This window comes from Vespa crabro, chromosome 15, assembly GCF_910589235.1.
Source record: "Vespa crabro chromosome 15, iyVesCrab1.2, whole genome shotgun sequence".
Classification (NCBI taxonomy): Eukaryota; Metazoa; Arthropoda; class Insecta; order Hymenoptera; family Vespidae; genus Vespa; species Vespa crabro.
Window position 1 is genome coordinate 1,147,501 of NC_060969.1, and position 15,000 is coordinate 1,162,500.

The 15,000-nt window shown below is 29.1% G+C and overlaps 2 protein-coding genes across 5 annotated transcripts in view; both read left to right on the plus strand.

The window, feature by feature from the left end:
- LOC124429368 (MAGUK p55 subfamily member 7) overlaps positions 1-5,593 on the plus strand; it is an 8,926-nt gene extending 3,333 nt beyond the window's left edge. Inside the window, exons 5-12 of one of the 4 annotated variants that reach the window (XM_046974552.1) lie at positions 40-66; positions 1,509-1,676; positions 2,381-2,452; positions 2,523-2,647; positions 2,747-2,871; positions 3,935-4,237; positions 4,765-5,108; positions 5,285-5,593. In XM_046974552.1, coding sequence (XP_046830508.1) covers positions 40-66; positions 1,509-1,676; positions 2,381-2,452; positions 2,523-2,647; positions 2,747-2,871; positions 3,935-4,237; positions 4,765-5,108; positions 5,285-5,461 — 1,341 coding nt within the window. In that variant the 3' untranslated portion in view covers positions 5,462-5,593. The remainder of the gene's footprint in view (positions 1-39; positions 67-1,508; positions 1,677-2,380; positions 2,453-2,522; positions 2,648-2,746; positions 2,872-3,934; positions 4,238-4,764; positions 5,109-5,284) is intronic. The other 3 variants (XM_046974554.1, XM_046974553.1, XM_046974555.1) reach the window with 3 other exon arrangements.
- A 5,432-nt stretch (positions 5,594-11,025) lies between these two features.
- Positions 11,026-15,000, plus strand: part of LOC124429580 (alcohol dehydrogenase class-3) — a 4,575-nt gene continuing 600 nt past the window's right edge. The window contains exons 1-7 of the mRNA XM_046975032.1: positions 11,026-11,211; positions 11,370-11,613; positions 11,784-12,004; positions 12,166-12,382; positions 12,468-12,598; positions 12,670-12,944; positions 13,030-15,000. The exon at positions 13,030-15,000 is cut by the window's right edge and continues 600 nt beyond it. Coding sequence (XP_046830988.1) covers positions 11,191-11,211; positions 11,370-11,613; positions 11,784-12,004; positions 12,166-12,382; positions 12,468-12,598; positions 12,670-12,944; positions 13,030-13,054 — 1,134 coding nt within the window. The 5' untranslated portion in view covers positions 11,026-11,190 and the 3' untranslated portion in view covers positions 13,055-15,000. The remainder of the gene's footprint in view (positions 11,212-11,369; positions 11,614-11,783; positions 12,005-12,165; positions 12,383-12,467; positions 12,599-12,669; positions 12,945-13,029) is intronic.

Genomic DNA, 15,000 nt, shown 5'->3' on the forward strand with positions numbered 1-15,000 from the left:
TAATCACGTATTTCTTTCATCGTCAAACTTGCTTCGAAGTGCGGCGCCGGGGTCGAACCGATCGTGGTAAGTTTGCCTTTTGACTACCCGTAGAGATAGATAAGAAAAAAAAAAGAAAGAAAGAAAACATATATATATATATATATATATATATATATATATATATCCTACGGGTATGATAAAAATTTCTTTCTTCAAAAGTTCCATCGTTTTTTTTTTTCTTTTTTTCTTTTTAAGAGAAAAACACATCGTTGCACTTACACACCAGTCTGCTGGCTGCCGTTCATTTCTTTCGCATACTTTTTTTTAGAACGCCTTCGTCGTTTGGCCTTCTTGCAATATATTATCGCGAATTTTCATTACTAAATGGCTGCGTTTGCTGAATCGACGATTTATAGAGACGAAGCGAGTTTTTATTATGTGTGTCCATTTTTTTCTTATACGTTTACGCAACCACTACTACCCTCCCCTTCTCCCAACATCTCTCCCTTACTCCTCCCATTACCCACCCTCGATTATCTTTTTATTCCCCCTTTTTTCTTTTTATGCTATTTTATTTTATCGATTAGTCTTGCTTGTATGTCTGTCATTGTTAAATATATATACATATGTTATATATATACTTATATATATATATATATATATATATATATATATATATATATACTTTATCTTTGCCAGCTGTATAATTTATTTGTTACTTCCTCTTCTTTTTTTTTTTCTTTTTTTCTTTTTCTTTTTCCCCCTATCATTTTGTTGTTCCTCTTTTTTTTTTAATTGTTTTGCATTAGAGTATACGTATGATTTGTTTCAGCTTGTAAATAAAACGATTTCTTTATAACCTTTGTACATTGTGTTATTGTCCCGCATGTCCATAGTTAATTGTTAATTAGTATCTTTAATTTTTAAATTCTCGAAACGAAAGAACCATAGAATTATTCTTTCTTGTTTTGAGAAACATATTTAAGTATATACATATATATATATACATACATATATACATATACGTATACATACATACATAGACATATACATAAACATACATACATATATACATACATACATATGTAACGTAATATATAAAATGCGAAAATAAATCGAGCTTCGAACGTGATCCTTCTCTCTCTTCGTTCGACGATTATAACATATTAAAAAAAGGAAGAAATTTAAAAAAAGAAAAGAAAAGAAAAAGAAAAATAAAGTTAAAAATTATAAAATAGAAAAAAAAAAGAATGAAGATCGGAAGAATGGATGCGAAGGTTTCACGTTTTTCGATCAACTCGTTTGTTTTTCACTGTTGCTTTTTTTTTTTATTTATCTATTCTTTTTTTTTTATTTTATTTTATTTTATTTTTTTATTCTTTTAAAACGATGTCAGCCTTCGAGAGAGGACTTTCCTTGTGTTTCTTCTTTTGGTTTTTTTTTTTCTAAAGAACAAAAAAGTGCACTTTTCCTAGCACGCACGCGATCCAACGAAATAAAAATATTAGTTTGTACCTTGAAAATAGGGGGCGACCATAAAGACCTGCGAGGTCACTGGGAAAATCGTGATCGCACGAATAATGCATGGTGGTGCAGCCGACAGATCTGGCCTTATTCATGTTGGTGATGAAGTCTGCGAGGTGAATGGTATCAGCGTTGAAGGGAAGACACCAAATTGTGTCCTTAAAATACTGGTGGGTTTTAAATTCTTATACCGTTTCGTGGCTCCGTTTATAAATTTGAAATTATTTTCTTCTATTATTAAAACAAAATTTATAACCCTTAACAGTACCTGGAAACAAAAAAAAACTGAATGCATGAAGAAAATATTAAAATAAAACAAAAAAATATATATATATATATATGTACGCCTACACACATTTATTACCTGTGTATATATTTCATTCAATGTAAAGCAAATATTAAGAAAACAAAAAAAAAATTTAACTTAATGCATAAATAAAATATTAAAAAAAAAATATATATATATATACATATAGATATTTACATTTATTATATGCATATATATTTTATTCAATGTAAAGCAAATATTAAGAAAACAAAAAAGAATATTTAACTCAATGCATAAAGAAAATATTAAAAAAAAAAGATATATATATATATATAACTCAATATAAATCAAATATTAAAAAAAAAAATATATATATACATATATACATTTATTATATGCATATATATTTCATTCAATGTAAAGCAAATATTAAGAAAACAAAAAAAGGATGTTTAATTCAATGCAAAACTAAATATTTTTTTTAAAAGGAATTTTTTGATAAATATCTTCCAATTCTATGAAAATTAATTTAAAAATAAAGTGAAAAAGAAAACGAAACTATAATCATTTATAAAATGTATTGACCTTCTAACGAATGTCTTTCAGCAAAATTCGGAAGGTACGATAACATTTAAGATCGTACCGGCGGACAGCAAAGGTGGAATCAGAGAAAGCAAGGTAAATTCATAAAACTTACGACAATATAGTAGAAAAAAATATGACAATAATGTGATCTGATCTAACATAGGTACGAGTGAGAGCACATTTTTCATATAAGGCATCGGAAGATCCTTATATACCGTGCAAGGAAGCAGGATTAGATTTCGTCAAAGGTGATGTCTTGCACATCGTTAGCCAGGACGATGCGTATTGGTAAAAGATAATAATATATATTTCGATGTTTCTTGAAAGAAATAATTGATTTAAATATTTTTATTAAGAAGCAAAATAAATCACGTGACATTAAATCAGGTGGCAAGCCAGAAGAGAAGGTGATCGAAACATGAGAGCGGGTTTAATACCCAGTAGAGCACTTCAGGAACGTAGGATCATTCTCGAGAGACAACAAAAGGATAAAACCGACGATGACAATATAAGTGAGTTGATTCTTTCACGAGTTTTCCTATTATACTTTCCTTCTTCTTTTCTTTCTTTTTTTTCATCTAATTTTTATTTGTGTCTGTCTGTTTATCTATTTGTTTGTTTGTTTGTTCGTTTGTTTGTTCGTTTGATTGCTCCGTTCGTTTTGTTTTTCATTCATTTTATTTTATTTGTCTTTTTTTTTTTTTTTTTTTTTTTTTCTTTTATCACTATAACAACAACGTCATTCTCATCTCGTTGTCAACTTGTCTCATGTCACGTGTCTCACAAAGTGCCTTTTTTTTATTAAACCTTCAAATATGCCAAATGACATAACGTTCGAAATCTATCACAAATCGGATTTTCAGAGCAGACATATTTTAGATCAGGTTAGTGGAAAAAAAAAAGAATAGAAAAGAAAGAACCTTTCTACGAGACAAGACCCGATGAATTTTATAAGTCAATCGTCGTCTATTTTTAACAAAGTAAGAGGGGGACTCTCGAACGAGGGATCGATCGATCCCTCTTTATCTCTCTCTCTCTCTCTCTCTCTCTCTCTCTCTCTCTCTCTCTCTCTCCCTTTTATTGTGATAAAACGTGCTGAGTTCTTCATTGTTAAAGTCCTTCGAAGGGATATTAACTCCTAACAAATTTATCACCCGGATAAACCTTCAAAACGATTCGAGACTACGATATCTTTGGTTTTCTTCGAAATAAGAGGATAGATAATGGTGTTTTCTGTTCTGACAATCTTATATCTAACATCTCTCATAACGTACCCTAATGCTTTGCTAACAAAGAGAAAACTTCTTCGAAGTAGGCACGAGCACACGAAGAGAACAAAACGAAAAACAAAAAGAGAAAAAGAAAAAGAAAAAAAAAAGAAAGAGGGAAATCTGATAAGAAGAGAAATTATAAAAGAAATAGAGAAAGAAAAAAAAGGAGGAAAAAAGAAAAGAGAGGAAAAGAAAAAAAAAAAGAAAAAAAAAAGAATAACATCCCAAAAGATTCTCTTCACTTATATATATATATGGTTATTTTGTTAACGGATGATGGCCTGACGGCTTAACCGTCGGTTAGGCTTGTGTTCTGTTCCAGTGCCTTTGCCTGCATTGTGCCCCCGTCCCAGTACCTCTTTGCACGCCTCGCCTACAAAGTGCAACTTGCAGGGAATAAAAACTAAAAAAATCATGTATGACGCTGCAGAAAACGACGACTTCGACCGAGAAGAGGTACCGACCTACGAAGAGGTCGCCAAGCTATATCCAAGGCCGGGTCTCTACAGACCCGTTGTTCTTATTGGACCACCTGGTGTCGGCAGAAACGAACTCAAAAGAAGGCTGATGGTTACCGATCCTGACAAGTACAAGACTCCTGTGCCCTGTGAGTCCTAATAAAAACTTGATTATTCAAAAAAAAATAAAAAAAAAATTAAAAAATTAAAAAATATTAAAAAATTTTTTTAAATAAAAAAAAGAAAGGAAAAACAAAATAATTTAACAAGTGACACTCGTCCCTTGGGTCAGATAGGGAGGTTGGGGCGTGGTGGGTGGGTGGTGGTGAGCGACTGGGACAAAGCAAAGTGAGATCGAGTGCCAACTAAACGTGATAAACTCTATCGAATCACAACACCGGGAACTGGTGAAATGCGAAACGAATTTCAAAATGATGTCGGATTACGTATTCGTAAGCGTTAAATGAGATACCACGTTTCTCGTGACATCATTTTTTTTTTCGCTTAGTAATAGAAACGCTTTTTTAGCTGTTAATGAGGTATCTTTAAAAATAATCCAACGTTAATGGAGAAAGGAGAAATGAATTTTCTTTAATTTTTTTTTTCTTTTTTTCTCTTTTTTTTTTTTTATACATATATATATGTCTTCTCTCTCTCTCTCTCTCTTCCTTCTCAGACACCTCGAGACCACCGAGACCAGGTGAAATAGACGGGAAGGAGTATTATTTCGTTACTCGTGAAAAAATGGAAGAGGACATTGATACTGGCAAATTCATCGAATTCGGTGAATACAAAGGGAATCTTTATGGTACTAGCGCGGAGAGCGTAAGCTCGCTGATCAATGCTGGATACGTTTGCCTGTTAAATCCACATTACCAGGCACTTAAAATGCTTAGAACGCCCCAGTCAAAGCCATACGTGATTTATATCAAACCTCCTAGATTCGAGATACTAAAGGAGACCAGGAACGAGAACAGAGCTAGGTCGACATTCGACGAGAGCAACTCACGAGGTTTCACGGTACAAATAAAGATTAAAATTTTAATCATTTCAACTTTTTCACATCTATTAATTATTTTCTCAACGAATTCGTAATCCCTTTTTGTTTATTTGTTTTTTTTTCCTTGTTCTTCTTCTTTTTTCTTTTCTTTTTTTTTTTTTTTCTTTTCATTTTTTAATCACTATTCCATTTTCAGGACGAGGAATTCAACGAGATACTGCACAGTGCGGCTAGGATAGAATTCCTTTATTCCCATCTATTCGACGAAGTCATCGTCAACGCTGATCTCTCAATAGCTTTTGAACAATTAGTCAATGCAGTTCATAGAGTCGAATCCGAACCACTTTGGGTTCCAGCTTCTTGGGTACAATGAATCCCTATTATCTCGTATCACGTCGAGTTTAAACTATACATACGGGATATACGAAAATCAAGATAATGCGGACGAACATAAAAAGAAGATAGAGAGAGAGAGAGAGAGAGAGAGAGAGAGAGAGAGAGAGAGCGACGGAAAAAAAACAGAAAGAACAAAACAAACAAACAAACAAAAAAAAAGAAGAAAAAGAAAGAAAGAAAGAAAAAAAACGTGCTTATTATCGCTAAGTAAAAAAAAGGCTGAGTTGCTTTCCTCTCGAGAAACGAAACGACGTTAATAATACTTCTAACTTTTTAGACTCTCCTTAATATCCTTGCTGTAGTTTGTTTAATTACGAAGAAACGCCTAAGAAAAAAAAAAAAGAAAAAAAAAAAGAAAAAAAAAAAGAAAAAAGAAAAAAAAAAGAAATATCTGTGAATTTAAAGAGAAAAACGAAAAAAAAAAAATAAACAAAAATGAAAGAAAAAAATGAAAAAAAAAAAAAACAAAACAAAAAAAAAGAGGAAAACAAGAAAGTTTATTCTGTCGATGTTTTCATTATTGAAGAATTATCCGAAGGACAATTTTGAAGTTATGACCGAAAGAAATTCTTTTATTATGCTTCCTAAATAAAAGACAAGAACGGTCGTTTTATATATATATCTCTTGGAATACTCTTCTCAAATTCTCAATTCTTTTCTCGTAGAGGAAAATACTAGCCGAGCGAATGGCAAATGTCGAATGGCTAATAGCGAATTACGAATGGCTGTTTTTCGCGTCGACTTCCTACGACGTTTCGAAGTTAAAATTTACAATTTAGAATGTTACATGCCTTTATACCCGTAGTTACAAGAAATTTGGTACGTTGATAAGTTTGTGAACCTTTATCGATTAAATCGAATTATATATATATATATATATATATATATATATATATATATATATATATATATATATATATAAAGGGGAGAAAAAATACAGACACATTCAAAAAAGAACACACACATACAGAAACACACGAATTTTCTATACCTGCGCGGAGAACACGCACACGAACGTTCTCTTCATTTCGATCGATCGTAAATAATGAGAATAAGAGAAATGGAAAAAGGTATATATGTATATATGTATATATATATATATGTATATATATGTATATATATATATATATGTATATATATATATATGGAGAGAGAGTGAGGATAGAAAGAGAGAAGAGATAAAAAAAGGAGGAATATAGAAAAGAGAGAAAATGCAAAAAAAAAGAAATAAATAAACAGAAAAAATAGTAGGAAAAAAAAATTTGCGAAGCAAGTGGGATGGAATCGAACGATCGAAGGTCGAATAATAATTTTTCTCAGGTATGCTCGAACCGATTTGAATCGTTCGCCAACCCTAGTTTTTATTTTTTAATTCGATAATATTATAAGGTGGAAAGAGACAAAAAAGGAGAAAAAAAAGATCTAAAAAAAAGAAAAAAAAAAGAACAAAACAAACTATGCGTAGAATTAGCGCCCTTACTGCCAAAGAGATTTTCGTCGTTTAACGGGTTACGACTAACCACTTTTTCAAGTCGAACGTGTGTGTTGATTGATTCGAATACGGCCAACGTTCGTCGTATTAATTAATAGGACGATGGGTAGAGACGCATTATTTTTTTTCTCAATAGCGTCTTATTATTATTATTATTACTATTATTATTATTATTATTATTATTATTATTATTATTATTATTATTATTATTATTATTATTATTATTATTTGTTATTATTATTTATCGGTCGGCGGTTCACTGTTTCAATTTTTCAAACTCTAAGAAAGAGTGCGAGAGAGAGAGAGAGAGAGAGAGAGAGAAATATTTGTGTGTGTGTGTGTGTGAGAGAGAGAAAAAAAAATAGAGAGTCAATCGCAAAAAACTATTCATACATAAGTCGCGATAACTCTCAATTTAATGTGCCCTACCGCGAATGAAGAATTCGAATTATTCGTATGTGTGTGTATATATATATATATGTATATACATATATATAAAGAATGTCCGCTCATAGATGTCAAAGTAAATATTTCGGTGATTGGTCGAAGTATCAAAAAAGTTCATTGAGAAAAATTTGCCATTGCTCTAAATCTGCTACGAAATTTATGTAGACTATCTCCATTTTTTTTTTCTTATTCGTAACCTTTCCGAATTACCAAAAACAACATTGTTTTTTTTTTTCATATTTACATAGCAGCGATCTTATTCGTAATCAAAATCACATCCAGTAAAAAATTGTTAATGTATATCGCTCACGATATAATTCCGTATCCGTGTTAAAATAATTAATATTAATAATAAATTGATTTGTTTATATTAGAATTTTGAAAAATTTATCGTCGATATAAAAAATATTTTAAAATAGGTTATGTCGAAGACTATCACTTCTCATCTTTAAAATAGATGCGATCGTTATATTGTTTTGTAAATAATGTATTTCTATTTTATAAACATAGCGAATATATCTATATTATGAACAATGTGAATTACATTAAAGTTATGATTCTTTTTATTGATCAATCGTTAACGATTCACAGTGACAATTTTTTCATTAGATATGATTTTGATTGCAAATGATCGCTGATCTGTAAATATGCAAAAAAAGAAATTTATAAAGATAAAGATCCATTTTTAAAAAGATAAAGAAAAACTATATCGACTTTTGTAATTTTTTTGAAATTTTTTTTTTTAATGCACTTCGTAAGCATCACAAAATCGAAAGAATTTTACTTATTAAATTTACACGTCATTTAAATCCATCGGAAGATATTTGCTCACCGACATCTATGTACGGACACTTTGTATATATATATATATATATATATATATTATATATATATGCGAATATGAATTTATAGTTCTCGTTTTTTCTTCATTCTGTATTCATTGAATGTGCTCGTTTACCTTATTACTTCCACAGGACGTGCAAATATTTCTTCGATCGACGCGCGATTTCTCGTGTCAATATATATATGTATATTTACAAATATATATATATATATTTACAAATATATATATATTACTTATGTACTCACTTACGTTAACCTCTACCCCTATTGAACGCGCGAGAATTCCTTTCGATGAGATACAATGTATCACGTGACTCGAACGTTATTTCAGAAAGGATGAAGCCAATCAGAGATAAAAGAGAGAGAGAGAGAGAGAGAGAGAGAGAGAGAGAGAGAGAGAAAGATGTTGAAAGATAGATAGAAAGAAAGAAAGAAAGAAAGAAAGAAAGAGAGAGATAGAGAACTCTCGCATGCCTTGGGATCAACGATTTCTGGATGGTACCGTTTTTCTTCGTAAATTTAAAAAAAAGTATAATATATCAATCGAATTGGAGAAACCGTTTTATCGATGAACGGTTTTATTTAAAAGGAAAAAAGAAAAATGAAAAATTCAGAAAAAGAAAAAAAGAAGAAGAAATAAATCAATCAATAACGAAAGGGAAAGAAAAAAGAAAAAGAAACGACGACGACGACGAGGACGACGACGACGATGACAATGACAATGACAATGACGATAATTATAATAATAATATTAAAAACGAAAAGAAGAAAAAAAGAGGAAATAAAAAACACATGTATAATTTATGAACGGCCACCATTGCGTACAATCTTTGATCCTGTTTGTTGTTATAATTGTTGCCAAATAAATAATCTACTTAGAATCTGCGACGTTGATGAAAGAAAATGTCGCCCCTCCCCCTCCCCCCCCAGCCCCCTCGCAATTATCGTATTTTCCAATCGGTCGGCATTTATCATAACGTTGCTATTTTTTCCATGAAGAAAAGAATGAACGCGATGCGCAGTGCGAGAGAAAGAAAGAAAAAAAGAAAAAAATAAAAAAAGAGAGAGAGAGAGAGAGAGAGAGAGAGAGAAAGAAAACAATCTTGCGCCTATCGAGACTGCGCTGTAATTGAATTGACATTCTCGATGTAAACTCTGTATGTTATCGAAATATAGCATTACACTTTTAAGTATATACCTTGTATTAAATATTTCTTTACTATCGAAAAGTTCTTTTTTTTTTTTTCTAACTCATTTCCCTTTCAATTCCCTTTTCATTCATTCCTATCGATATTAATTATCACGTTTCGAGTTTTTTTTTTTTTTTCTTTTTTTTTCTTTTATTAAGTGACATCATATTTCAATGTACCATAAACTACGTTTGATTATTTCTTGAATTTACGATATTTCACACGATAAACTATATTTACGTTTGCGTGCATCCGTCGCGTATATGTATGTGCACGTTCACGTATTTTTGTATATATATTATTTATAATATGATTCGTAAGAAAATGGCAACGATCGAATTTTAATATTCTAATTTTATTTTATTTTATTCATTTACTTTAATCTACAACGATAAAAGTCTTATGTAATAATATATATTATATGTATATATATATATATATATATATATATATATATATATATATATATATATATATATATATATATATATGTTCGCATAATCGTACTTCTCGTGATATTTATTCTTTTTTTTGTTTTCTTTTTTTTCTTTTTTTTTTTTTTTAGATATAAATACATATTTTTTCTTTTTTTCTTTTTTCTTTCACTTTATTTTTCTTCTATATGTATATGCCATTATGATATTTATGACGTAGGAATTATTCTGAAGAGTTCCGATAAGATTATGTGCAAGGCAGGACGAGTATCAATTTATTATAAAATATTACGTTATGTCTTACGTGATATAAAAGAGATGCGAATTAATAATTAAAATCGTACGAAAAATGTAATTTTAATAGGTTCTTTTTATTAAATGTAATACTCGTTTTTTTTTTTTTTTTTTTTTTTTTAGAACGTCGTAATAATTCATCGTATAATATGACAACTGACCTTCATACGCTTTAATATGAATTATAATCTATATTTCATATCAATAATCATAAAAAGAAAACAAAAAAAACTATTATACCGCGGATTGTATCGCATTTTTTTCAATAAACCTCTACTACGATTCTTTTTATATGTAATTAAAATAATTATCATGATATTATCAAGCAAAACATTTAAAAATAAAAAAAAGAAATTAATAATTCATTTCCTTGTATTATTTATTCAGAATAAATTGTGAGAAGATTTACACAATTAATGATTGTATATTCCATTTATTTATTAATTATCTCACTCATAGAATATCTGTTGTTTTTATTATTGGCACATATTAGAAACGTTATTATATTAAAATTTCAATAGATGCACGATAAAGAAGATTTTCGAAAGATCTAAAAGCAATTGTTATGACATAGTCAATTTTTATGATTAATTCATCAAATAGAATATATTTATCTTTTCTAGCATTATAAATTTATATCTAGATATTTACAATGTTACTTTTTGTTCTATGAAAATTAATTAATTGAAACAATTTACAAATTCACATATAAGTATTTTTCATAAGTAAAATTTATTTAAAAATGGTAATATTTTACGATTAGATAAATGTAACATTAATTATTAAAATGCTTTTAATGAATTCAAGGAAATAAATGGTTATAATCTTAGAAGCTCACAAGATGGCAGTACGATCGATAATATCATGATTTCACCAATATAAAATTGTGACCTTTTGACATAAATAAAAAATATATGTATCAGTGATATCGTCGTTTGAGACAAATAAATTGTAGAATCAATTATATTACAAAAGTTTCATCTTCGTCTTTATTGAATTAACAATTATGGAAGATACAACAGGAAAGGTAAATATGACTTCTTGTAATACAATAATTAATTTTTATTTTGAATTGTAATTATTTAAAGTTTATTATTTACTTACATAATCAATCAAATTTCATTGAAACTATGAATATATCGTATAAATTAATAATATTCAAATAAAATAAATTATGTGCCAAAGATTATTAAATGCAAAGCAGCAATTGCATGGAAAGAAAAGCAACCATTATCCATTGAAGAGGTTGAAGTATCACCACCAAAAGCACATGAAGTACGCATTAAAATAATAGCCACTGCTTTGTGTCATACCGATGCATATACTTTAAGTGGATTAGATTCCGAAGGTATATTTCCATGTATCCTTGGACACGAAGGTAGTGGCATCGTTGAGAGTGTTGGAGAAGGTGTAACTGAATTTAAAAAAGGTATTTATTTCGATAAATATTTAATCATACATTATATTAGGTTGGCAACTAAGTGATTGCCGGATTTCAAATAAGAAGGAAACGACAAAATCCGCAATTACTTAGTTGCCAACCCAATACATTATAACTCATATATTCTTTCTATGTAATATGTAATGAAATATTTGTAGGTGATCATGTTATACCTCTTTACATACCGCAGTGTAAAGAATGTAAGTTTTGTAAATCATCTAAAACAAATTTATGTAGTAAAATTCGTGCTACTCAAGGTAAAGGTTTAATGCCTGATAATACATCTCGTTTTACATGCAAAGGACAATCGATTGCTCATTTTATGGGTTGTTCAACATTTTCTGAATATACTGTGGTATCAGATATATCTCTTGCAAAGGTAATATTCTTTATATTTTTAATTATATTATATTAATTTTATATATGAATCTATATGATTCTATTAGGTTGGAAACTATGAAATGGGCATTTTTGTTTAGTTTTTTCTCATTCAACGCCCGTTTCATAGTTTCTAACCTAATATTATTAATATTTTTCTAGATTGACAGTAATGCGCCATTGGAAAAAGTATGTTTATTAGGATGTGGTATACCTACTGGATATGGGGCTGTACTTAATACCGCTAAAATAGAACCTGGAAGTACATGTGCCATTTGGGGTCTTGGTACTGTTGGATTAGCAGCGATATTTGGCTGCAAAACTGCTGGAGCCTCACGTATCATTGGAATAGATGTTAATTCTTCTAAATTTGAATTAGGTTCATTATATTTTTTTTTATACGCTTTTTATTAAAATTATCGTTTCTATTTATTCTATTTATTAAATAATTTATTACGTTTAAGCCAAAACATTTGGATGTACCGAATTGATCAATCCTAAAGATTATGATAAACCTATTCAAGAAGTTTTGATAGAACTAACTGACGGTGGTCTTGATTATACATTTGTTTGCGTTGGAAATGTCCAAACTATGGTGAGTGTAAATTAATGTACATAAATATTATATATTATTTAATATAATTTCTTATAATATCGTTATTATAGCGTGCTGCTTTAGAATCTTGTCATAAAGGATGGGGCATGTCTGTGATCATTGGTGTAGCTCCTGCTGGTGAAGAAATTAGTACTAGACCATTTCAATTAGTAACTGGACGTGTGTGGAAAGGTACTGCCTTTGGTGATTGGAAATCTAAAGAAAGTGTTCCTAAGCTGGTGGACGAGTACATGTCTAAGAAATTACTTATCGATGAATTTATTACTCATAATTTACCATTTGAGAAAATTAATGAAGCTTTCGATCTCATGCACTCTGGAACTTGGTAAGTTTATAAAATATTTATCTGAAGCAATAGATAAGAGATTTTAATGACTTTATAATTAAATTTGGAATTATTTATTTTTCAGCTTAAGAGCAGTTCTCAAATATTGAAAGTAAATATACGTATACTTTATTTTATTTTATTTTTTTTCTTTATGGCTCATATATATTAAATAATAATTATTAAAAATTATTTTTACATTAAGGTTTATAAGAATTTTATAAATACACATAATATATTTCATTAATATTTGTAATTTGACTTTAATGGTGTCCATATTTCTACCATACCTCTTTCCTGTTACGCTTTCAAAAGAATTGTTATTAAAAGAAATAGGTATTACCAATGAAAGATAACGAATTTCTACAACAATCTTTATTCATAAAGAATTCTTACATTCACATATACAATACTAACCAAGTGAGATATTATTTATGGTAGCTTCGAAAAGAAGTAAAAATTCTTTACGCTTCGATTAGGTGCATACCTTAGAAAAATCATCATGGCAATAAGGTCATTTACGGATGATTTTTTTTTTCTTTTTTCTTCTTTCTTTTCTTTTCTTTTCTTTTTTTTTCTTTTTCTTTTTTTTTTTTTCATTGTATATAATCAGGTATATACAATAATGCAAGACTCCGGTAAAACTATATATTCACGTTCCCTTTTACGTTAATATTAATTGATCTAGGTCGATAGTACAATAATTGAGGCGGAATGTAAGTTGCGCATAATAGCAGGAAAGAAGAGTAATTCGTTAGTTCATTTTGTGGACGATAATCTCTTAATCGATCGAATGGTGTTTTTATTTATTTATAATATATGTGTCAATGTAATTGAATTTTTCTTGATTCAAGAGACAACACGACGCCATGTTCATTAAGAGATAGCAAATATTTTCAAATGTATTTGAATTCAACAAATAATCAAATCAAATATAAAGAATTATAATTATATCTTGTAGTATATTACATTATTAATCGGTGTCATATTGCAATTACAGATAATTTATAAGCGACAATTATAAATAAATCAATATTAATACTTAATGTGAATATAATTTATAATTTAATTATACAACCAAAGTAAATATATTTATATGAAAAATCTTGATAAAGATATAAGAGACAACTAGAGTGAAAAAAAGAAGAAAAAGAAGAAGAAGAAGAAGAAGAAAAAAAAGTAAAAAGGATATAAACACTTGCTTTTTAATAAATATGGCGAGTACAGAAGTTCTCTCATTAAATTGCCCTTTAGCAGGAATGTTATATCAGTAGAGTGAAATGCTCTTCTAGGCTTTATAAACTTAATTATTACGTCCGTTTCTAAATAGGACACGTGTTTTACTTGCATTGGCTATTTTACTACGTAAATTGCCTTCTAAAATACTAGGGGGCATATTCACAATAGTTCTCACACCGATATTTTCCTTCTACAGATAATTATATATGTTATTATATTCTATATATCTATTGGTATACAATACGTTCTTTAAGTAAAAGTTTTTTAAGTAAAAATGCTTATAATTACAGTGAATGCAGATGAATAATCACGACGTTAAATACTGCCTCTCTTCTATTGTTTCCTATTGGAAATAAAATAATATTTCTCGATTGCACCACCGTTTGTCTAATGCTTCTCTTAACTGTTACATATAAGATGTATGTTCCTAAAGCATGTATTTACATTTACAATCTCACCCAAAACGTTTACAATGAAACGTAAAATAATTCATTCGAAATTACTGCTGGCGTATGCTTGTGCTCTCCTTATAAGTTACAATGTTTTTAATACGCGTCGTACGATTAAACAATGTCATATTATATTAAACGGAATGATATATTTATTCCGTCATAATAAATAAGGCGTGCTAATAATATCTTTGACATTTCATCGTCGTGATTAAACCACATGATAAATATATATGTAGTTAGCGAATATGAAATAGGTCGTTTTGTTTTATTGTTACTTGCTGTTGTTACTGTTGTTACTGTTGTTACTGTTGTTTTATTTTTGTCGTGTTCTTTCTTTTTTTCTTTTCTTTTTCTTTTTCTTTTTT